Source organism: Halyomorpha halys, unplaced genomic scaffold (genome assembly GCF_000696795.3).
Source record: "Halyomorpha halys isolate HHAL.00 unplaced genomic scaffold, Hhal_1.1 Scaffold36.1, whole genome shotgun sequence".
Taxonomy (NCBI): domain Eukaryota; kingdom Metazoa; phylum Arthropoda; class Insecta; order Hemiptera; family Pentatomidae; genus Halyomorpha; species Halyomorpha halys.
Window position 1 is genome coordinate 408,300 of NW_027108624.1, and position 24,086 is coordinate 432,385.

At 28.4% G+C, this 24,086-nt stretch overlaps 2 protein-coding genes across 6 annotated transcripts in view; one reads left to right on the forward strand and one right to left on the reverse strand.

The window, feature by feature from the left end:
• The window catches only part of Cda4 (chitin deacetylase Cda4), a 43,792-nt gene extending 32,502 nt beyond the window's left edge, over positions 1-11,290 (forward strand). The window contains exons 2-11 of the mRNA XM_014430447.2: positions 1,115-1,224; positions 5,767-5,878; positions 5,982-6,109; positions 6,540-6,745; positions 7,289-7,445; positions 7,566-7,704; positions 8,106-8,241; positions 9,552-9,662; positions 10,567-10,758; positions 11,114-11,290. Of these exons, the coding sequence (XP_014285933.1) occupies positions 1,115-1,224; positions 5,767-5,878; positions 5,982-6,109; positions 6,540-6,745; positions 7,289-7,445; positions 7,566-7,704; positions 8,106-8,241; positions 9,552-9,662; positions 10,567-10,758; positions 11,114-11,216 (1,394 nt within the window). The 3' untranslated portion in view covers positions 11,217-11,290. The remainder of the gene's footprint in view (positions 1-1,114; positions 1,225-5,766; positions 5,879-5,981; positions 6,110-6,539; positions 6,746-7,288; positions 7,446-7,565; positions 7,705-8,105; positions 8,242-9,551; positions 9,663-10,566; positions 10,759-11,113) is intronic.
• Positions 11,291-12,482: 1,192 nt separating this feature from the next.
• On the reverse strand, positions 12,483-23,369 carry LOC106686879 (thioredoxin peroxidase). Of its 5 annotated transcripts, none has more exons than XM_014430484.3 (9): positions 22,423-22,439; positions 22,124-22,241; positions 19,749-19,845; positions 18,258-18,395; positions 17,572-17,769; positions 16,711-16,828; positions 13,988-14,227; positions 13,322-13,511; positions 12,483-12,772 (listed from the first exon to the last, which is right to left on the reverse strand). In XM_014430484.3, exons 3-9 carry the CDS (start codon positions 19,837-19,839, stop codon positions 12,752-12,754), a joined length of 996 nt encoding a protein of 331 aa, XP_014285970.1. In that variant the 5' UTR covers positions 19,840-19,845; positions 22,124-22,241; positions 22,423-22,439; the 3' UTR covers positions 12,483-12,751. The 5 variants fall into 5 exon arrangements, with proteins under 5 accessions (XP_014285970.1, XP_024214711.1, XP_014285954.1 ...); XM_024358943.2 differs by lacking the exon at positions 22,423-22,439 and adding an exon at positions 22,468-22,620 and having other exon boundaries at positions 12,484-12,772; positions 13,342-13,511; XM_014430468.3 differs by lacking the exon at positions 22,423-22,439 and adding an exon at positions 22,468-22,620 and having other exon boundaries at positions 12,484-12,772.
• Positions 23,370-24,086: the final 717 nt, after the last annotated feature.

Below are 24,086 nucleotides of genomic sequence, written 5' to 3' on the forward strand. Positions count from 1 at the left end.
AATTTACACTGCTTAAAAAAAGTTAAATTTTTTATCATGAGGGAGATATAAATATATTGAGTACTGAGCTTAAATGTTAGGCTTTTCAGTTTTTTGGCAACCATTTGGTTATTTGCTTATATTTTGTTAAAAGAGGGAATCGATATTCTACAATTTATTTCTTATATCGGAAAATAAAGGCAAAGTTTGCTCCCCCCCCCCCTCCCCATTAGGATCTACTTACTTTTTTTTTAAAAATTATTTATTGATGTTTAAAACTGTATTAAAATAAATACACAGTTTAAATTGAATTTAGTGAATGACACAAATCTTCCTTGTTTAATTGTAATAATTTATTTCATATAATCAACAAAAACGTTTCGGGAATATCCCCCATCTTCGGGTTGCTGATAAAAATATTTTATATATAACGTTTTATATTATATATAACGTATTATTCTCCTAAAAATGTATAACTGTTAATAGTAAAAAAGTTTTTTATTCATTAAATGACAATAATATTATTAAATATTAGCAATAATGACAAAATTGGATATAATTATACGTTATATATAAAATAAAATATTTTTATCAGCAGCTTGAAGATGGGGGATATTCCCGAAACGTTTTTGTTGATTATATGAAATAAATTCATACAATTAAACAAGGAATATTTGTGTCATTCACTAAATTCAATTTAATTCCAGAAACTCTTCCAGTAAAGGATCATTAAGTTTATAAATACACAAGTAAATTCGGTGTTAGTAAAATTGTACAATGGCATGATACAAACATTGATAGAACTCCAATAACATTTCTAGAGAAGACCTCGAAGCCATCTTCTTTTCGGACACCTAAGGGGATTATCAAGTAATGTTAGAAACAAGAGGGTTAGAGAGGTTAGGAAGTTCATCATGGAAGGATTGGTGTCTGTTTCTGAATAAATCGGCGATATATGGAACATTGAGGATTTTGGTACTTAGTTTTAAAATAAAAATATTTTTGCTGGTAAACACTTATGAGAAAAATGACTCTAAAAAAAAATAACAGATTTAGAAAATAAGTTCAATGATTTATTTTAGCTATCCTAAACTAATATTAATATTTAATATAAATTTTAATTTCTTTGTTACAGTCAGCGGGCAGAAGAAAGAAGACAAGAAAGAAGAAGCTGAATTCACTTGCCCCGAAGGTGCCGGAAACGGCAACTTCGCAGACCCGGCAACCTGCAGGAGGTTCTATCAGGTTGTTACAGGTTACTACGGTACTATATATTTCTGCTCTATCAGTTTACTTATTCTTTATTCCAGTCATTATAAATTTATTTTATTCCATCACGAGATTATATATTTTTTTATAATTTTCTTTAAAAAAAAATACACTTATTTCTGGTAGAAGCATTCGTCAAATACAAGAGCCCACCCAAGAAGAGAAAAAAGGTAGTTATTTCACCCCAATTTTTTATTTCTTAATTGAAAACTATATATTATTACTAGTCAAAATTGATGAGTCTGACAAATATAGATTGGGGGAATAAAAAATGGCGGCTGTTTCAAAACGTTAAAAATAATTATTTTTTTATTCGGAGCTGTATATCTTTACAACTACCAATAGAAACTCTAAGAGAGTATCATTTAGAGCAGAGTAAATTTGCTCAAATTTAAGCTCTAATTGAGCTATTTATGTGTAATATTTCTCGAGATATAGCTTTTCAAAAACAACCTTTCATAAAAATGTAGTATGGAACGTACTGAAGTTAGTTAATTTATTTTCAGAAATCTACATCTCAAGAACTATGTGACGTACAGATGTCTATTAGCACTCAAGTTAAAGCTAGTTTAATGAGCTATAAAGTAGTTTATTACGTTTAATTTAGTAGGAGTAGTAGATTTCATGAAATTTGCTACAATAAATTGATTTATAGTTCAGACAAATTTTAATTTGCCAAATTTATATTCATATGTGAATATCATAAAAACTACTAATCCTACAAAGAAAAAAGTTATAAACTATTTTGTAGTAAATTTAACTAGCTTTAAATTGAGTGCTGGCAGACATCTGTACGTCCAATGGTTTCTAAAATAAAATTTTTCATAAATCAAACTTATTGTCCGAACAACTATAAATCAATTTATTTTAGCAAATATCATGAAAACTATTTTTCCTAGGAAGGTAAAGATTATAAACTTTTTTATAGTACATTAAACAAGCTTTAATTTCATTGCTTATAGACATATGTACGTCACGTAGTTCCAGAGATATAGATTTATCAAAATAAATTAACTAACTACTGATAATTCAGTACATTTTTATGAAATGTTACTTTTTATAAAGCTATATCTCGAGAACTATTGGACGTAAATAGCTCTATTAGAGCTAATATTTCAGAAAATTTGCTCTTCTTTAAATAATATTCTTTTAGGTCTTTTAGTGTTGTTGATGGTTCTTAAGATATATCTTCAAATGAAAAATTAATGTTTTTTAAGGTTTTGAAACAGCCGCAATTTTTTATTCCCCCTATCTATTCTTGGCAGACTCATCAGTTTTGACTAGTAATTATACACAGTTTTCATTAAAGTAATAAAAAATTGTGGTGAGATAACTGCCTTTTTTTCTTCCCGGCTCTTGTACCAGTCCGGTAGTTAAGTCATTTCGTCCGAGACAAACTTTAAAATTAGCTGCCTCATCCTACACATCAAAATATTTGCTTCCTGAAATATTTTAATCTGATGAAATTTTCGATTTTATTGTATTTGTAATTCAGAATCCCCTAAAGCAAAAACAAATCTAATTTGGTCACTGATTTGTCTGTTTATCTGTGGGTGCCAAGATTATCTCGATCTCATTGTATTATAATTTTTTTTTATTTAATAGTCCGCCATCCATGGAACAAATAATCAACAAACAAGTAATCATCCTCTGATAGTATGTATGTTCTAACAACCACTTTTGACAGTCAAGAATCTTATGGAGCATGCGCAATACAGGTTTTAGGAGGGAAAAACCCTCACTGCGCATGAGTGGTAGTCACTGCTGTCAAAAGTGGTAGTTAGAAAAGTCCTAATAGCTCGAAAAGAGGTATAATAGCTACAGCTTTCAAGGCGTATATGCTAAAAAATTATGAAAATCATAGAAAAAAAGTTATAAGCAAATGAAATTTCGTGTTTTCTTCTATGTATGAAACGGTAGCAGAAATGTTTCAAATAAACAAAATATTGTTTGATTTCTTTGAAAACTGGTATTAAGGGTTTCCTTGGTATATATACTGAAAACAAATATGATTTTATTCTTAAAAACTTTTTTTTACCTACTTTAGTTGAAGCGAATAAGTTTTGGGGGACTTTTCAATGGCCAAAAATCCTTAAAATCTCTGAATCCTACTTTTTTAAGTTCTATCGACTGAAAAAATTTATTGCAATAAAATAAAAGTACCAATAAAATATTTTATCAATCTAATATTTTAAATGTAATTTTGTAAAGAAAATTAACAATATTGAGTCGTTTATTTCCTAAAACCTTTTAAAGCCAGTTAAAATAATACAATTTGGGTAGATTTTAGACGTGAATGACACAATGGTAATAACTAACCAGACAGACTGCTCTATCTCTTGAATAACATGAGAACTAATAGATCGGAGCAACAAATTTCAGATACAAAACAAAAGAATTTAGTTGTTCATATAATAGTAAAATTTTCTGTAAATCTAAACTCTCCTAGAATAGAGTTGGTTTTTTCAGTAAGCCCTAAATTGTACTGTTTAGGGCGCAAGTTGATCTCATAAACTCGAATATAAACCAACGTTAAAGCGGCCAAGGCAAAAAAAAACTTGTATTCATATAAAGACCTTCTTTAATTTTCAAAATCATAATATAACTTAATCTTACCTGAACAAAATAAGACAAGAAATGAGGTAGGCAATTAGAGCTTGAAACTAGACATTTTCTAGACACCATTTTCATCGCTTGCTGTAGAAAAATCCGGCGGCATTCCAGTGTTACCAATCCGTCATAAAAATTAACAAATTGTGAGAATAGTATTTTTTTTTAAACCTTACCACTGGACTAAATTACTAGCTATAGAATATTATATACATTATTTCATTATAAATAATTTAAACATAAGACCAAATTTAATAATATAAATTTCTCGGAGAGCTGCCTTATCCGACCCCGCCCCCCTCCGTAGTAACACATCTGATTTTACCTAAAATATGGAGAGAGTGAGTAAAAATTGACCTAATTAATACCAATCAAAACTTCTTAGAAAGCTTCATTATACCAAGTCCTTCATGATGAAGCAGTTAAAATATACACCCCAAATCTTACATATTATTTTGTTAGTTAAGCTGTTGAAGAGAAGTTTAATGTCTCAGGTCTGCATTTATGTCATCTCATGTTTTTCATTTTTGATGATGCCTTAATAGGCAGAATATTTCGTTTTGGATTCATAATAGTAACCTAATTTAGGTAAATATACTATGGTAGAAAACGATTACCTAATATTTTAAGTAAACTTGGTCTTCATTGATAAACCAATTTTCTGGAAAAATGACCAAAGCATAATGTCTGCCCAGTGCTCAAAAGATGCCGTCATCCAAATAATTGGATAAATACTTCAGGAGTAATAAATCGCAGTAGGACTAGGCAATATGAAACAGAAAAAAAAGTTTTAAGTTTATTTTTAATAAAAAAAAAAAATTCAATTTAGCTTGTATTTGTTCATCTCAATGGAGTACTTCAACTTAATTTTGAGTAATTATAGAGAAAGTTTAGCTCCGAATTTTAACAAAACATCATTTAAGGCTATACTTTTTTTCAAAAATCATACCAGCCTATATCAAATAATATGATATGATTCAAAAGTAGTTTGTTTAGGTTTAAAGGTCTAGAAGTTACTTCATTATTATTTATCAATATTAAATTTTTTTTTATGATGTGTTAATTTGTTTTTCTTCAAGGCTAATTCTCTAAACCCCACAAACTATCACTTGTAATGTTATTCTGAAAGGAATTTGCATATAATAAACAAAGAATTTATTATTATTATCAGACAGCATGTGAATAATGAACTTTTTTTTTAATACCAAAATGTAGGTCCAAGTTATATTCCAATTTTCTCAACTACATGTTTATTTCAAGACAATTCATTTCAATTTAATACTTTATTTATTTATTGAATCATATGACTGCATTAATAAGTACTATGTATGTACTGAAGAATGTACTGCCTGATTAATATGAAATTGGCTTGCAATGAACTACCCCTTGATATTACACTACTGCCAACAAAATTTTTGAAGGTTCTTAAGCCATCTTCTTTTCAGGCACCTCAGAGGAAAATGTACTAATTTAGAGCTATAATCGATTGCTCAATTTAAAAAATACAGACTCACAAACCAAAACTTGTTGGTGAATCCAAAGAACTTTTAAGCAATTATGTTTTTATGTTGGTAATTTCAAGAGTCAAAATATAAATGTAACAGTGAAAAAATATTTGTAAAAGTATTATTCATTTATTTAGTAGCAACTTAAGGATTTAGGATCTTTTGGCTAACAAAGAGCAAAACATTTCTTAAAATTATCAAAATGTACCATTTCATTAACACTTGGCTGGATTATACATGTTTCTTTCTAATAGCTTAAATATTATCCTATTCTAAAAATTAAATTAAAAATTCAATATTTTAATTTCAAATCAAACATTGGCTGGATTAATTATGAGCTAAATTGTAGATGTATTTTATAATTTATTACTAACAATAATGGTTTTAATTGTAAACTTAACAGTGCGTGGACAACTATCCCTACCTGAATAGGTGTCCATCGGGGTTGTACTTCGATGATATCAACAAATTATGCACATTCAAGGCAGAGGCTAGGTGTGGTCCCTTACCGACAAGTAAGTAATTGAAAGTGGTTCTTTTTAGTTTTAATTGTTCTTGAAATAAAATTGTATTTAATATTACATTAAATTCCTCATATCTGAAATACATTCTTTCCAGCACCAGCCCCTAGCACTGAACCACCAGTCGATTTGGCGGTGAAGTGTGAAACTGCAGAATGTCAGCTTCCCTTCTGCTTTTGTAGTAGAGATGGTACAATAATACCAGGGCGTCTTGATCCAGAGAAGGTAAATGTATTTTCTTGTCTGCATTAATACATACAAATGATGATTAATATTAGATGAAACCAAGCTAAGAACTGAAACATTATTATAATAGATATTTAATTAAAAGATAGAAAATTTTAAACGATAGTCAAGTGAAAACAGGATTCAACGAATAATATTATAGCAAAATTTCAATAATCTTAGTTACTAAATTAAAACTTTCAATTGACAATGCAGTAACAGTTACCGATGACAATCATTCATCCATGGTGTATGGATGTGTATAACAAGCTTCAATTTTTAATATTTCAGTGTCTTTAGATTTTTATAATCCTGACATAAATATTATGATCATTGTTCCATAAAATAGACTAATAATATAAAATAAACTTAACATAGTAATTAAGATAATTTTCTGGTATAACTGTATTATGTACTTTTTTGATTACAGACACCTCAGATTATACTGCTGACCTTCGATGGAGCAGTCAATTTAAATAACTTTGATCATTATAAGCGAGTATTCGCATCCGACAGACAGAATCCAAACGGATGTCCGATAAGAGGAACATTTTTCGTTTCTCATGAATACTGCAATTATAATATGGTACAATCTTTGGCACATGATGGACATGAAATAGGAACAGAAACAATATCGTAAGTTAAAAAAAAAAAAAAAAGTTAAGAAAGATAATGTAAGGACTATTATAAAGTAGATATTTTAAAAAATAAGAAGGCTAGGGGGAAAAAACAGATGTCAATAATTTTTTCAAAATTGAATTATTGGTAGGTATAAATTAGACAATGGAAAGCTCATAAAAAACCTGCAAAAAAACTGTTTAATAACTCTTAAAAATGGGTTCGAAAAATACCTATAAAAGACTATATTTTAGTATAAATAGAAAAAACAGGTGTTGTTCACCTATTAATGAACTTTCGACAATTAAGACTAAGAAATTTATTAAAATAATTAATTATTAATGATACCAATAACTTTCATTTAAAAAAAAAACTGATTTTTTAAGAGTCATCAAATTTTGAATTTTGTTTTTCTCCCATTCAAGTTTTTTGGACACTTGTTTCTCTCCTCTCTCCCCCCCCCCCCTCCTAGTCTTTATATGTTCAAATAAGCTAGCTAAGATAAGCAATTGTATTTCACTATACTTGAATATTCCTAAGCATAATTATATTCACCCCCAGATTACAACAAGGCCTTCAAGACAAAGGTTATGAAGAATGGGTTGGAGAGATGCTTGGTATGAGAGAAATTTTGAGGCATTTCGCAAATATTTCTCGCTCAGACATTGTCGGAATGAGAGCTCCTTTCCTCAAGCCAGGAAGAAATACTCAATATCAGGTAAAATGAAGAATATTTAGTAAGATGTTTCTTTATCAAAGAAAGATACCAGATCAACAGTATTAGATTTCAACAAGATATACAACTGGCACATGTAACATTAATCACTATTTCTTTCAGGTGATAGAAGATTTCGGTTTCATATACGACAGTTCTGTTGGAATACCACCAAGCAAAATTCCAATTTGGCCTTATACACTCGATTATAAAATTCCTCATGAGTGTAAATCTGGTACATGCCCAACCAAATCATTCCCAGGTAATTCATTGTTTTAAATGTTTAATTATTATATATTTCTCAGCATTGTTTAATTATCTGTCATTCTATGTATTCATCTTTTCCAAGAATTAATATATTTTTTTAATGGATGTGCAAATATTTAAAGAAAAGTGATAAAAAAAAAGAAAAAAAAGTGGAATGTAGAAATTTTAGTGGCCTGTAGACACATTTTTTACTATTTAAAATATAAATCTTTTTTGAAAATATAGAAACAAACATTAAAAACTGAAAAAACAAAAGGCGAAGTAAGTAAATGTTTATCACTTACAGTTCTATTTATAATACCTTTTCGACATCAAATATAGTCAGTAACATGGATCTTATAATTCTTCTAACTAACTAACTTCACTTTAGTTGTAATTTTTTCAATATTTGCCTAGGAATCTGGGAAGTTCCTTTGAATGCTCATTACGTTGAATCTTATGAAGGAGGTCATTGTCCATACTTGGACCAATGTGTCTTACACAATCATGATGCAGATGAAGTTTTTGAATGGCTGAGAGAAGATTTTGAGAGGTTTGATTTTATTTATTTATTTTTTTGCTCATGTAGCTAATACTTTACACTAATATTTTAAATATTTAAAAAAATATATAATGCTAAGCCATCAGTTATGTAAATTTCTTTTCTGTAATAACATTAAAATATAAAACTGTGTTTTATTACTGTATTAAAAGTTTTATATCTGTTGTTTGCAAGTTAAAATAAAAAACATTATAAATTTTTAAAAATACAAGGAATTATATTTAGGCCTATCTTGATAGTAACCAAATATTATGGACGATTGAAATTCCCATTTAAACAACGTAAAATAAAGGATGAAGGTCTAAATAATGTAAGGTTTCTTAATATATCTTTATTTGGAAAATATAATAAACATTATAGTTTTCTTAATAGTAGTAGCCGATGAAGGTATGACAGAAAAACAACCTTCTCTTTTCCCTTTCTCTAATACCACCACTATGATTAATCAAAATATATTTCTCTTAAATGCCACAAGATAGTGAGATTTATAAATGTCAAACAATCGAGACTAAACTGTATTTAAAAATTACTTTCAGATTGGTAATAAAACTGTTTGTTACTTTACTATCTTTTTTTAATACTTCAAATATGATATATCTGTGCTTTCGATGAATTAATGTCTAACTCAGGTCATGATAAAACTGTGTATAAGAAGATTGTAAAAGTAAACTTTTGTCTTCTGTAAAAGGCTAAATTAGAACTATAAGGAGTGAGAAGATATTAACTTATGGCTAACATAAAACTTTTGAATTTCTTCTGTGAAAAGTTACAAAATTTGACTTTAAGTCCATATTTACTAAGACACAGAGATAAGATATATGTCGAGCATGATTCTGACCAAATCACCACCTTTTACAACCATTGGTCTTGTACTTCCTTTATGATTTATTTAAAATTTAAAGGTGTCCTTTCAGACTCTTGATTATTACTAAATAACTAATCAATTCAAGATGCATGCGGGTAAAGAAAACCAAAATTAAGTTTGTGATAGCATATGGATGGCCGATAAACTAATCGCTAATGACTAATACTTTCAAATTTATAATTCACTATATTAATAACCATTTATAATAATTAATCAATCATACTAATTAAAAAGTTACAACTGTTCAATTAATTACTTCACATTAAAGGAATAAAAAATGAAGATCCACAATTAAAGCAGTAACTTACAGAATTAATTAATTTTACTAGAAAACATGAAATAGTAAAGATATATCGGAGTTATTTTTATAATAAATTATTATTATTTTATATTATATTATTTTTATTCATAATAAAAAATAATGTTTTTATTACAGATATTATGACCAAAACCGAGCACCATATATGATGCCATTCCACACCAACTGGTTTCAGATTAAAGAGTTGGAAGCAGGGCTTCACAAGTTTATTGATTGGGCCATGAATTTGTGAGTTTTAACTTTTAAAATATTTATTTTTTCTTTTGTATTGCACAAAGTCAATAAATTTTAGTTAAATTTAATATTGATACTACTATTATTGAACACAAAAGGGTTCTTCTTAAATTGAAAAATAATTTAAGGATATTATTGTGTCAAATGTTGAGAACAAACCCTGTAATGTCCAATTTAATTATTGATTCATTAGATTAATTAGCAATAATGGTTTAGAATAATTTGTAGTTATGATAGCACTATTAGAGGCAATAGGAATTGTTTTTTCTTACCATTACAATTAAATATTTATTAATGGAATCAATTTTAATGAATATTAACTGCTATTTGTAAAAATGAAATTACACACTAATATAGTTGAGACAATTAATTAAATTTTAAGATTTTAGGAAAAAAATATGGTTTGGGTAAATAAAAAAAAAATTGTTTTTTATTTTAACTTTTAATTTATAATGAAGGCAAGTAAATAAACTTCTGATTCTATTTCTAAAACATTCTCAGGTCATCTGCTGGGTTTTTATCAACCAAGGCAAAAAAGTTATTTCTGTTGGACTACTGTTATTAAATACAATGTACTTGTTTCCAAAACTAAACCAAAATAGATAAGCAAGAATCAAAAATAAAGATCGTCATTAAAATTATATTTGTATTTGTAAACAAATGAATATGAAAAATGAATAACAAATACAACCTCCTTATACTTTGTACAACCTAAGTTAGTTAATTGTGGGAAGATAATCCGAGTGGCGATCAATAAAGCCATCAAAATAGTTTTCTTTTACTATTTTGATACCTTTATTGATCGCCATCCCGACTATCTTCCTACAATCTACTTCATACGGTCAATTACCTTCATCAATAAGTTAATTAATCATTTATATACTTTATTATTTTTTAGGGAGGATGTATGGTTTGTTACCATAACTCAAGCATTAACCTGGATAACAGACCCTCATCCAACAAAGGAATTGTCAACGTTCGAACCTTGGAAGTGTAATAAAAAAGACAACCTACCTCCGCCACCATGCAACCTGCCAAATAAGTGCGCACTTACTTTTAAGCCACCAGAAGCAAACTTTAGTACGACAAGGTAGAGTACAAGTTTAATAATAACAATATATTAAATCACAAAGCTAAATACAAGCATTACTCATCCAAATATTCTTCACCAGTCCCTTTCTTGTTACATAAATCTTTCCAATCCTCTACGTAGATGTAGAAAGCATAGTCTAAATATATTTTGTAAAATATAAATATTGACATCTTATCAGTTTCTGAACTCAAAATCAAAGATACTGCATGGAAGTTACCTTTGCATTAATATACATTTTATTTTAAATCAAAATTAATTAATAATGGGGTAACTGAACAAAATTAATATACTCCTTAAGATGTTCTATTACAAATTATATAAACATAATTTAAAACGAATGACATTTTTCCAGGTATCTTGAAACTTGCAGGGAGTGCCCCAACAAATATCCTTGGTTAGGTGATTCAGAAGGAACAGGCATACCTGGGAAAGACACTTACCACAGGGAAAACTAAAATATAAGAATTTGTTCTAGTTTTAAGTGTACTATATTATAATAAAACATTATTGTTAATTGTATTTTATATAATCCAGGAAGTTTAATTCTTTTCCAATCAACTCCACATCAGAATCTTATCAGCCAAGAGCTAGGATTAAGAGAAAATAATAAAAATTCATAAGTATAACAATCCTTGTTCCTCAAAGAAAAATTATAATATTAACCCCTAAAACGACAAGTGGGTCTGTTGGACTCAATTACAATAAGTTGTCAACTTTTTAAGTCAAATGATATGTCCAATATAATTCTTTTATTACTATACTTATTTATTAATGCAGAAATGGATTATAGAACATAAAAAAATTAGTTTAGAACACCAAAATGTAAGATAGATAAATATTCCTAAGGGTTCCTCAGATCTACCTGTCATGCTGAGGGTTATCAAAATATGAACATAATTAATCTAATCAAAATATCTTCCTTGGTTTCAACTCACATCTACTAAAATACAGGATCTTTAATGTGTTCATTGCTGTGTAATCTGTTTAGTAACATTAATAACATCTGATCCGAGTGGAAAAAGCCGAGACTACCCATTCTTTCCAATTCCATTCCGGCTTCGATATTTTTTGTTAAACTGTTGTATTCTAGACAGGCAAAAAGTTTATATTTGTTATTCCCAACTCGAGGTACTCTAAAATAAGAATTTTTATAGCAATTTTTTTTTTTTAATCTAGTTAAGTTGAACTATTTAATTCTTAAAAAAACAAAAAACAACTGAATTTATAAATGTTAGAAACTTGTTCTCTCTTATGTTATTTATGATTTTAAATAGATAATTTAATGAATTAATATTAAGTAATATTAACTTGACCATAAATAATGTTTTTGTTTATTTTCAATAATGAACCTTTGGAATTAAGCAAGAAAAAAGATAACCCTTCCACAAAGTTTAGGTTCAATATTACAAGAAGTATAACCCGTTCATTCACCGAAAGGATATATAATGATCATGAAACACTTTTCATTCACAATTAATTTAGGCAATAAATCATTGTTATATTTTTTAGAATTTTTAAATTCATGTAATGTTAAAAAAAGGATATTAAAGATTAAAAACAAAATAGTAACCATTTCTAATTACTTCCTTTTCTTAGGTCAAGGAAGTAATATTATCTTATTCATTAACAATAAATACAATAATTTGAGGTATAAATAAAAAATAATGTATAAAATATAATTTATTATCATAATGATAAAGAAACTATTTACATGCATGGAGGAAATAAGTGTTTAAAATCATATAATTTACAATTTGAATTTTTGCTTTCAACAATAGATTAAACACCACATATTATTTCAACATGCCATTATTTTATTAATAAATATATAGACTTTTAAAACATATTATACAAATAAAGCTAAAACAGAAATATTTACAAGTTGGCTCTAAAAAAGAGAATGATCCCTTCCTTAATAATCAAATGTTCATTATAACATTTTATAGAATATTTGAAGATAGACATTTACTTAGAAAACTGGGAAAGAAGTTCAATTCATTGCAGAGTGATCCTGAAAAAAACATATAAAAATTTAGTTAACATGAATAAAAAAGAAGATATAATATTAAAAATTTATTTTCAATTATTAGTTTTTGGCACAACACTGATGCCTATATTACATGCCTATATAGGCCAAAAAAAAAAAAAGATCAAATCAAATTTTTCTTGTCAAACATTACTTAATGATATTGTTAATAAAATGAAAAGCAAATAATAAAAGATTATCCAGTAGAAGGATAAAGTTGTACTATCAATGACTAAAATCCAACAAATTTAAATAGGCCGGAAACCTATTACGTTCCAAGATGGAGAGGAACAGGGGTGTTAAAAATTCAACACTTTCTCAAGAAATGGCGAAGAACTACAATAACATGCACATACAAATGCTGTCACAATGTCTTTAAAAATTTATCGAACAAAGTGGTGATTATATAGAAAATTAGGTAAATGTTCCAACTTTAGAATGATGTAAATATTATAAAAAAATATAAAAGATCTTACTTTTGGATTTTCTCTTAATACAATTACTTTGATGTATAACAATTATTAAAATAATTACATGCTTAATATTAGCCATACACTGTCCCTGATGCGAAGGAGACCAATCAGCAGGCACGGCCTCTTCAGTTTCGTCAGAATACTGGAGGGCCTTGACAGTCCTCAGTAATTCATCAATTCCCCTTCCAATAACGGTGTCATAGATATTCATCGCTCTCAATACACCTCTTTTATCTATAATGTATGTTGCCCTGCAAGAATTTTACAAATTAAATTAATGTATAATGAATTTTTGACAATATTCAATGTAAGTAAATAGACTTATATTAAGGGAAATGGAATGAGTAACAGCCGTGTCAATTTTGAGGGAAAAATATCAGTTTTAGTTTTTGAAATATCAGTTTTAGCCTTTAAAATATCAGTTTTAGTTTTTGAAATATCAGTTTTTCAATATGGAGGAGATTGATTCACTCATTTATGAACAATAGGGAAGATTTTGAAGGAAATTTACACATTTTTATCAATAGCTGACTAAGAAAACAAATGAATATATTTTAAACTAGGTAGAATATGTTCATTTACTCTTTAATTTAAAACATGCTGTTTCCAAGAAACAGAAATTTGCACAGTTTTAATTATTTTTATAAAATTAGAAAAGAAAAAATAAAGTTAAAACCAGTAAAAAAAAAAAAAATAATGATAAATTAAATAAAATTTAAATATTTACCTTAACGCATGACCTTTTTCTGGCAGGAGAACACCATAATCCTTGGCAATGGAATGTGTGGGATCTGCCAGTAATGGTATTTTGGGATTTCCAACACCCCCATCTTGTCGAGGCAACTTCCCCCAGGCAAGGTGAGAGAGATGAGAGTCAACAGAACAGGCGACGATTTCAGTTTGTGCCATTCGGAATTCAGCAACTCGGTCACTTAGAGTATTTATTTCACTGGCACAAACACGATTACTGAAAAGAAAAAGAAAACAAATACGAATAAATTTTTGAACAGTAGTCCAAGAAATAAAATTTTTAAAAATAGAACAATACAACTTATATTAGTGGACACATCACTGCTTTTCTTGAACAGCACATTTTACATAATGCTAATTTTATAAAATACACACATAAACATTTTAAATATTGACATCAGACTTTATTCAATTCTTCTAAATTTGTTTATATTAGATATTTATTTCTCTTAGAACCAAATTTATTAAATAAACATATTGAGCCAGTACTTTACCCATTTTTCAAGATGTGCCGCTTTTTAAGAAAAAAAAAAACGGGTACTAACGAAATTAAATTTCCACTGTAAATTACACAATATTTAAAGAAAAGTAAAAAAAAAAACAACACAGAAATCACAATAAAAAAAAATTAAAATATGCACTGGAAGAAGTTAAAGTAATCTTAAATAATTCTAATAAAAAAAATGACAATGTTCAGGCTAAAGAACGAAAAATAAAATTTCAGGATATGATTGCTATGAAATCAAAATCTTGCATTTTTCTTTGAGCCAAAGAACAATTTTTTGAGTAGGCATGTCTTAGGTTCATAACTGTTTTACCACATAAAGCAGTAACATCAGTATTTATTCTCTAAATTACTAGTTTTTATAATACTAACAATTGATGTTGTGAAATCTATATATTGCATACTGATACAGTTTTATCATAAACTAATTTGTTTCCTGGCTAGTATATTTATCTCAAAATAAAATCAATTCGGTCATTTGTTGGCTTAACTTTATTTTCTAATAATGTGAACACGGAACTACCAATCTCCTTTACTCTATGCTTCACTTTGCTTTCCTGGCACACATAACAAATTATGTCAACTGTTTATGAAAAAAATACTACTTGTAGCAAAGCAAAATCTGTCACTATTCAAGAAAATGATAGGAAAAAAATCTCTTAAAAATAATGAAATAACTAAAGTTATGCCGTCGTTCAAGAAAGATTGAGTACAGTTTAATATCAGCACATCTGTTCTCTGGATGAAAATTATGAAAAATGAAGTTGTACCACTCTCTATGGTGAAACTAACAGGAGGGCTGAAAAGTTCATAGGCTGACACAATGGCACTACTAGTATTAAATCCATATAATTTTTAGTTAGCCCTAACCTTCAAAAGATACATGTCTAAATTTGACAGCTGTTAGACTATTAGTTTGTGAGATATAGCATTTTGAGCAAAGCAACTTTTGTTAGTTTGAAAAAATGGATAAAAAAGAATTTCATGTGTTATTAAAGCATTGCTTTTTGGTGAAAAAAAAATATTGTTGAAGGCTTGGCTTGATAAACATCATTCGGATCCTGCACTAGGAAAATCAACTCTTGAGAAGTGGTTTGCTAAGTTTAAACGTGGCGAAATGAGCACTGAGGACTATGAACGCAGTGGAGGCTCTAAAGAGGCTGTTACTGACGGAAACATGAAAAAGGCCACAAAATAATTTTGGATGACTGTAAAGTGAAGTTGGTCGAGATAGCTGAGACTCTAAAGATATCAAAGGAATGTGTTGGACATATCGTGAATGCATATTTGGGTATGTGAAAACTCTGTGCAAAGTGGGTGCATTTCGAGCTCACGATGGACCCAAAACAACAATGATTTAATGATTCTGAGCAGTGTTTGGAGCTGTTCTATTGTAATAAACCTTAATTTATTCTCCAAATGTGGCTCCCAGTGACTTTTTTCTGTTCTCAGACCTTAAGAGTGTGCTCACTGGAAAGAAATTTTGTGCCGATGAAGAGGTAATCACCAAAACTGAAGCCAATTGAGGCTAAAGACAAACCATACTATAAATGACTATACTATGTATGACTGCTATAATCGTTGCATTACCCTCAAAGACAACTATATTCAATAATAAAATCAAAGTTTATCAACAAAAAATTGTTTTCTATGTAGGCCTAAGAACTTTTCAGCCTAACTGTTACACTATCTTTGGAACACATTAAGCATAAAATCTGCAAAACACTATTTTTTTAATTGTACCACTATTCAAGCAAAGCAGTGAAATATTCTTCAACTTAAGTTAAAGAACTTCAATAAAACACTCCTCAATATTAACACTTAAGAATATATATGTTTAATAATCAATAAATATTCAGATATCAGGTTATAAATATAAGATATGATATTCTTCCATTTTAGGATCTGAAAAAAACATATATACAACAGAAACATTAAAAACAATTAAGATTTAACTTGTAATAAAATGCTTACATAAAAATAATCAATTAAAATCTTCTTTTAACATAAGAAAATAAATTTCCACGATGAATGTTTGGAAGACTGATTCTATTTGACAGATTTTTAAACTAAGCTCATCATATACACTTGGTTATTTTTTTTTTTTTAAGTTTAAATCGCTCATTAAAATCCCACTTTAGCAACATGATTTAATATTCTAAAAAAATACAATAAAATAAATAATGAAGACTTACAAATCTTGAGGATAGAAGAACAATATGAGGTAGCGCCCTCGGTAGTCAGTGAGGTCCAATCGAGTGACGTGTCCATTGACGATAGCTGTAGCTTTCCATGGTGGAGCTTGGCGGCTAACTGTAAACAATTATGTTATATAATAATTATATAAAAACTCAAACCTAATATTATTTTTTTGTTTCCACCAACAGTAAGAACTTGTTCAGACCAAGTTTGTCACCGCATCCAGTCATGCCTTATTCCTCTTCCCAACACTAAAATTCAGCCAACTAACAAACAAGACATTACTGGACTGGCTTATAGGCTCTATATACTCTAATACTATATACTTTATATACGCTTATAGGCTCTAAATACTCTATCAAAGCAATATAGCATTTCACTGTTTCAAATTTGGGATAAATTGGATGAGCCTTTTTCAAAAAACAGGTGTGCCAAAGAGAAATATATAGTTCTATGCATAAGCAAAGTAGTGGATAGAATAGGATAAAATTGGTATGGGACCATCTAGGCAACAACGTGCACAATCTCTGAAGATTTTGTCACAATCAGATTTATGGCAGTAGGTGTTTGACAACCAAATTCTTCATGTCTACCAAAAATTCTTGTAATTTTTTTTTCCTGATTCAATACAAAGTTTTGCAATGTTCGGTAGTGAGGAAGAAAAAAATAACTTGTACTACTTATACATACAGCATTTTCAAAATCACAATATTATTATCAAATATTTTAGCAGCATAGTAGATTAGAAAAATAGTTTTCACAAAAAATAAGAATAGGAACTCCAGCTTTCTTTACTTAAAGAAAAATGTGCAAATACTAAACTTGAAATTAGAGGAGTTTCTCAGGATATAACTTACCAATGGCCTTTGTTGTTAGTTCTATCTGAGGTTGAGGAGTAACCATTTGATGATGCCTCTGCACTGGCTGATGGTATGTTTCAGTACTACTAACTGGGTTTCCATCATTAGGAATATTGGTGTAGGTTCCAGCATCAATACACTGAACGCTTGTGTACTCGTCCACAGTTACTGGTGCAGCACTACCTCCGTTCTCGGCTAAAACAAAAACATAATAACTGAAAAAAAAAACGCTCTAGTTATCTTCTTAATTAAAAATAAGAAAACCTTTAAATTAATAAAAACTGTTAGTATGAAATAAACATAAATTACAAGTTGCTAGGAGGGAGAGTGTGGTAAAAAAAAAATAATACTCATAAGTATTCACTTACATTTAACGTGTACTTAGGTTTTGGCCTAAATTGTAGACCTTCATAAAACTGTTTTTTATGAACAGAACGAATCAAATTTATTAATATATTTCCTATTATTGATTTTACTTAATAGAAACCTAACAGCTCAAATTTAATAATGTTTATCAGTTAACTCAATAATTCATAAATTATAATCCCAAACCAAAATTTATATTTACCTAACATCAACTATAATTTATAGTTTTATTAATTTTATCTCTAAAACCTAACAGAGTTAAAGGATAATTTATGGGTTCAAATTTTAAATGATAAATGTGTATATTATTTCCTTACCATTGATGCTGATACTGACTGGAAGTTCTGACTGAGAGATCAGCTCTTGACCAATCAGCACAGTTGTAGTGGAAGGGACATTACCTCGAAGCATTTGGTGTCTTTTACCTGCAGCGTGTTTCTCAAGTTCACTTTTACCTGGGTAAAAAATGAAAAATTAAAGGAAAACTTTAAAAAAAAAGGCTATAAGAATAAAATAAAATTCTAATATATATAGATGATTGTAAGTTAATTAGAAGTTATCCACAATATTGGTCTTCATCAGGGCTAAAAAGAAAAAAACAAAGAAGGTAGAATCAATATAAGAGTAAAAGAGTATCATAAAACAGATATACCAGCAAAGGTATAGAAAGGCTTGTATATAAACAAATTATCTTAAAATCTAATATAATTTCCTTACTAGGGATATTCATGATCTTAAGTTTAACATGCTAAATGGAGAAATATTTCCTTCTTTTGGGATGATAAAACAATATAACACTTAACATCGTTTAGAATCTGTTAATAAGTCTGCTAAATGAAGGATGACGTCACGCAACAGATCAGCTGAGTTCCACATTTTATCTGCTGTCTTTTGATAAGTTAATTGCTCGTAATTTGTGTTTGGTTTGTGTTGTATCTGTTTTGGACATTTTTAAAAATCTAATAAAGTAATGAATACAAATAATGAAATTTTGGAAGGAAAGATAACAAAGTTACCTAGGAAATCTGTTAAAAGGTCCTCTGCATTTAACATATAACATGCATTTTAAATTGGGCTGCTCACAATTCTTTACTAATAACATTTAGCAGTGTAAAATTTTTTCCATTTAACACTACACCATGAATATCCCTACTAATTTATTTAGGTGCTATGACGTCTTTTCACACCTCCACCTTTACATCTGTTTTATTTAATGTCACTCTTTCACTCTTACATTAGCTTTACCTTCTTCGATTTATTTTGGCCATGATGAAGACTTATATTGTGGGTCCAAACGTCGGCAATAAATAAATAGTTTAAAATTATTTTTTCTTGTTGACCAGAGCCCTGATCATCTTTTTAAAATAAAATTCAATCACTCACACTTTTTTTAATTGAAAAAAAAATCAATAATTTTTTTTAAATTTGATGTCTCTAAAATACAAACATATAGAAACAAAATTTAGAATTCTTTAAGATCTGAAATATAATTGGCTTTAATAAAAATTAAGATTAGTAGCTCTTTCTAATCAATTACAAAGTTTCTTTAAATAGAAAATAATATGAAAAAAGAAATGATGAAATTTGATCCATCACCTGAAGGACATACTCGTTATCAATAACAAAGAACACAAACTAAAAATTTAAAATCATTAGTCTACAAGAATAAACATTACAGTCATAGTAATTTTTTTTATGAAATTTGAAAAAAATTATACGATCAAATAATAGAACTAATAACTTTATTATTTTAACAAATTCCAGTTTGATTAGTTCAAAAAACAAAGATGTAAATTTTTTAAACTTACCGGCTTTGATAACTCTGTTACATACAATACAGGTTGCAAATTCTGGTGAAGTATGTGGTCGGAGCCAGTCCTTAAAGATATCGAACATCATCCATGCCTAGGCATACATCGATCACACATTACAAAACATAAAATCATCATAGGCTTGGGGAGTTTATACATCACTGTAATAAGCTAGAGAGAAATTTTTTATTTAATAAGCAATGCTGACCAAGTATATAGGGTTGCTATTATATACAGAATACTAATATGTCTTATTAGATATAATATAAACGCTAAAATAAACTAATTAACAAAGATAAAATATTTACAACACAATACACTATTCTTTTTTAATAACTAAATTATATCACATTATTTTACTAATTTTATAAAAAAAAAAAAATTGTATTTATTTTAAATGACAAATTATAAATACTTTTTTTTTTAATTAGTCAGAATTAGTTCTAAATTATAAAATTAGCTATAATTTAAATTAGACAAATATATATTTGAACTATAAACTGAATTCCAAGAATTAATCTCTTAAGGTCTACAGATCCTTTTATACAATAGACAAATTATCTGTTTCAAAAGATAGTATTGCCTAGGCACAATAGAGAGGAAAATATATTTAAATATTGAAATAAGTTCTAAACAGAATCAATATAACAATGAACAACCTAATGTCTATGAACATTATCAAATAAATAATTATATAATAATTAAAATCCTTTATATTATTATTGACCTTCTAATCTAACATGCACTGGTAATGAGCAGTAGAAATATTCTGAATAGATAAAATAAGAAATATAAGAATAAGAGAAAAGATGGGATTTGAAAAAAACATTCTTCAAGAAATACAGAAAAAAACACCCGAAGTACTAAGGACATCTAAAAAGATGAAGACTACCAAGGACATACACTCATGGAAAATAGACGGCAGAAGAGGAGGAGGTAGACAAAAGAAAATCTGGAACAATGAAATGGAAGAACCCTTGATATAACAAGGTCTAAGAGAGAGGTAGCCCTAAGACATGGTGATTTGGAAGGAGGACATACAAATTTTGGTTAAGGAAACCGACTGCTTGAGTAGAAAATCCTAATTTAAAAAAATTTACTTATTTTGTTTAACTGATTCAATCATTTTTAATTTAAATTGCCAACATACTAAAAGACTGGAGGAAAACTCCTCATATTTTTCCATCTTTTCACACCAATAAGTTCCTACAGATACTAATATTGATATATTTTATAATTAATAAATACAGTAACAAAGTACTTTAAATGTTAAATCTTTTCCTTACTGGGATAGGTTGAATGTTATGCAATAAAAAAAATAATAAAGAAAATATATTATTCACAAAACAAAGTAACACATTTAACTTAACTTAAATCAAACTATTTATTTCTTGTTCAAACAATGCAAAGGTTACATTAAAGTCAGTGTTTCGACACATCCATACATTTTAGAGTAATAGTACAAAACTCTTTGTTTATTTACTAGAAGGAAAGAAAAAAAAGAAAAGGAAAAGAACATTTTAAAAATACTCTAAAATCATGTAGAAGTCCAAACAAACAATTAAAACATTTGATGGAAATAATTAGGAGATGAACAAAAAAAATCTACATGATCCTAGTGATAAAAGATCAGATATTCTACCACTGAAAAGTAATAAGAATGGGAAAATATTACAATACAAAGTAAATATTTACCTTTTTCGTTATTTTAATACTAATCCAAACTCAAAATTTAAATTTTGCATAAGCCAGATTTACATTTAAGCTAAGCCCATCTATAAGACTAGGTCGCTACAGACAGAATACCCACTGTCTATAACTAACATACTCATTTTTAAACAAAAAATGCCTATTTTGAAGTTTATAAAGTCTTCTTTTTATGAAATAAAAGATTTAAAAGAATTCATGTCTGAGATGTTTTGATGTTTTACAATTGTCAATTTGCTCATTCATGAAGAAATAAAAAGTGGTACACAGAACAAGAAAGACAGATAAAAACAGTAGTAAATGTAAAAGCAATCACTTTTCCTTTTATAGAGTATATTTCTAGGACACATAAATTTATATGCATCCGTTTATGATAACATGTAAGAAATAACTATTTGTTAAATTCTAATATTTCTTTTTATTATTGGATGACGAGTCACAGCGTGTGAGCTTGAGTTCAAATATCCTAATGGTTCTAAAAGATATCACTACTGGCATAACTATTGTTACATTCAACACAGTTCTAAAACCTGAGTCAACCAGCTAAGTAAAGTTTATTAACTTTTCTGAATTGAAATGATGAATTAAAGACTTAATTGATTGTAAGTATACAAAGTCAACAAGTTAAAGTAACAGTAATAGAGAAAAATCATAAATTGATATACCTGACGGAATTTTTTTGGTCTGGACGATAAACGTGGTTTCTTCTTTTCATCACCAGAATAACAGTCAGTAGCAGCTGTAACTGCAGAATTTGAATCCCCGATTTTTAAACCCACCTGCCTTTAAAAAATAACAATGAATACATTGAAAATATAATGTTAATAATAAATCACAGTTAACCATTTCTTTCTTTTCAGACACTACATACAATTTTATAATTAAATATTAGTAATAAAATAAATACTATAGTTTTGAGCAGCAGTGATTCACTTAAATAAAATAATTGCTTCCACTTAATTACTTAGATAGGGACTTTGTCAACACAAATCGGTGATTTAAATATTACCCCAACTCTCCTATTAGTTCTGAAGACATAGAACTGATAGCCTTTAGAGTAACTAAAACATCACTTTGAAATTAACCAACTCCGGATAAATAAACTATTCTAGCCTAACCAATAACATAATAAAAACGCCATATTGGATATCCCTGGAGTATCGATGAAGCCATATCTTTCGATTAACAGAATCATATTTTTAGAAATTCCTTAAAGCATAAACATTTCTAAAGTATTTTATATTCCCTTTTTTATGTATTCTTGATTTAACCTGTTCAGCTTATATTAAAAATCATGTAAATAGACGGAGTAGTGTCCAGTTATTAATTGAACGCTTAAACGATTCATTATAGTTATATATTTATTAAGTAATTGGTGTAAACTAGGAAATTAGTTTTTATTTTCCAGTCTAAAAGGACTTACAGAACGGCTACATAATATAGATTTTTCATGTAACATGTAAAGTTATAAGACCCAACAAATTAATCGCATATCAACTGACAAATCAGTATTAGGGTTGTTCCCCAAAAAAATGTAAATTGTAGTGAGCTTTAGTATTTTATATAAGGGATGTGTCAAATCGAAATTTGTAAAGAATGTTCTTCTCTCTGTTGATAATTTCCATTAAAAAAATAATCATCTCCTTCTTTTCTTTTTAATGGTATCAAAGTTCTCAATTATCATTAAAATCACCTGTAACGAAGTCAGTTTCGGTTAAAAACTGAGGATATGTTCTTTGTTTGGGAACTCTTAATAAAAACAAAAGGCCACAGTACTCTACTTTCAGACATTAATTCATGATTATTTTAATTGCATTGGATGATAAATCAATAATTTATTCGAAGGTTTGGCACAGGAAAATTCCTTTTTACTGCGTGTCTAATAATATTTTTTATTTATGAAACTCCAGAACCAAAATGATAACTGTGTACGACAAACATTGCTAAGCTCGGCAAAACTATTTTTTACCACCGACCGTCACTGTTCAGCTTTCAAGATAAAAGGTAATATCAAGTACATAAGATTCTCATTACCGCGCTGCAATCGTTCTTTTTTAACATTAATCTTTTGGCGTAATTTCAAGTTTTTTGCGTCTTGTAAAGCCCTATATTATTATTCTTAAAATTTCACCTATCTAACTATGGTAAGTAAGCTGTTAAACTTCAAATTCTCATTACCGATTTACAATCACTCTCATTACCACACCGGAATCTTTGTTCGTTACTTGGCTAACAACCTTAGTTGGAATATCGAGTGTTTCCAAAATCAGGGGAAGGCGACTAATACCTACATGACAATTTTGAAATAAGACAAGAATTGAATTAATGTTTCACCTGGGTGCGACAATGTGTGGATATTTTACTGTTTTTTGAATTTATAGAATGCCTTGACTAGGCATGTTGAGGGAGAGAGTGAGGAGGAATCCAGAGGTACTGGGGGGTGAAACCAGGGGTACTGGTAGTGCTAGGGGTGAATATCAAGCACTATCGTTGAGGGTTAATAGATGAAGCTTAAAAATATATATATATAAAAAGAAAGAAAATAAGATGAGTGTAAAGAAAAATACATTTAAGTTGTACTTCTAATGACGGTGTTTACAAAAATGATTTCTTTTAACAGCACAGGAA

Bases quoted from the DNA above. Each gene is read 5' to 3' on its own strand.
- LOC106686879 (XM_014430468.3), bottom strand. From the start codon at position 22,496: ATGTCTTCAGAACTAATAGGAGAGTTGGG. The intron at 19,846-22,123 runs GTATATCAATTT...ATGTATGCCTAG, and splicing joins GACCAAAAAAATTCCGTCAG to GCATGGATGATGTTCGATAT. The intron at 14,228-16,710 runs GTAAGTCTTCAT...TTTTCTTTTCAG, and splicing joins TTCTTCTATCCTCAAGATTT to TAATCGTGTTTGTGCCAGTG.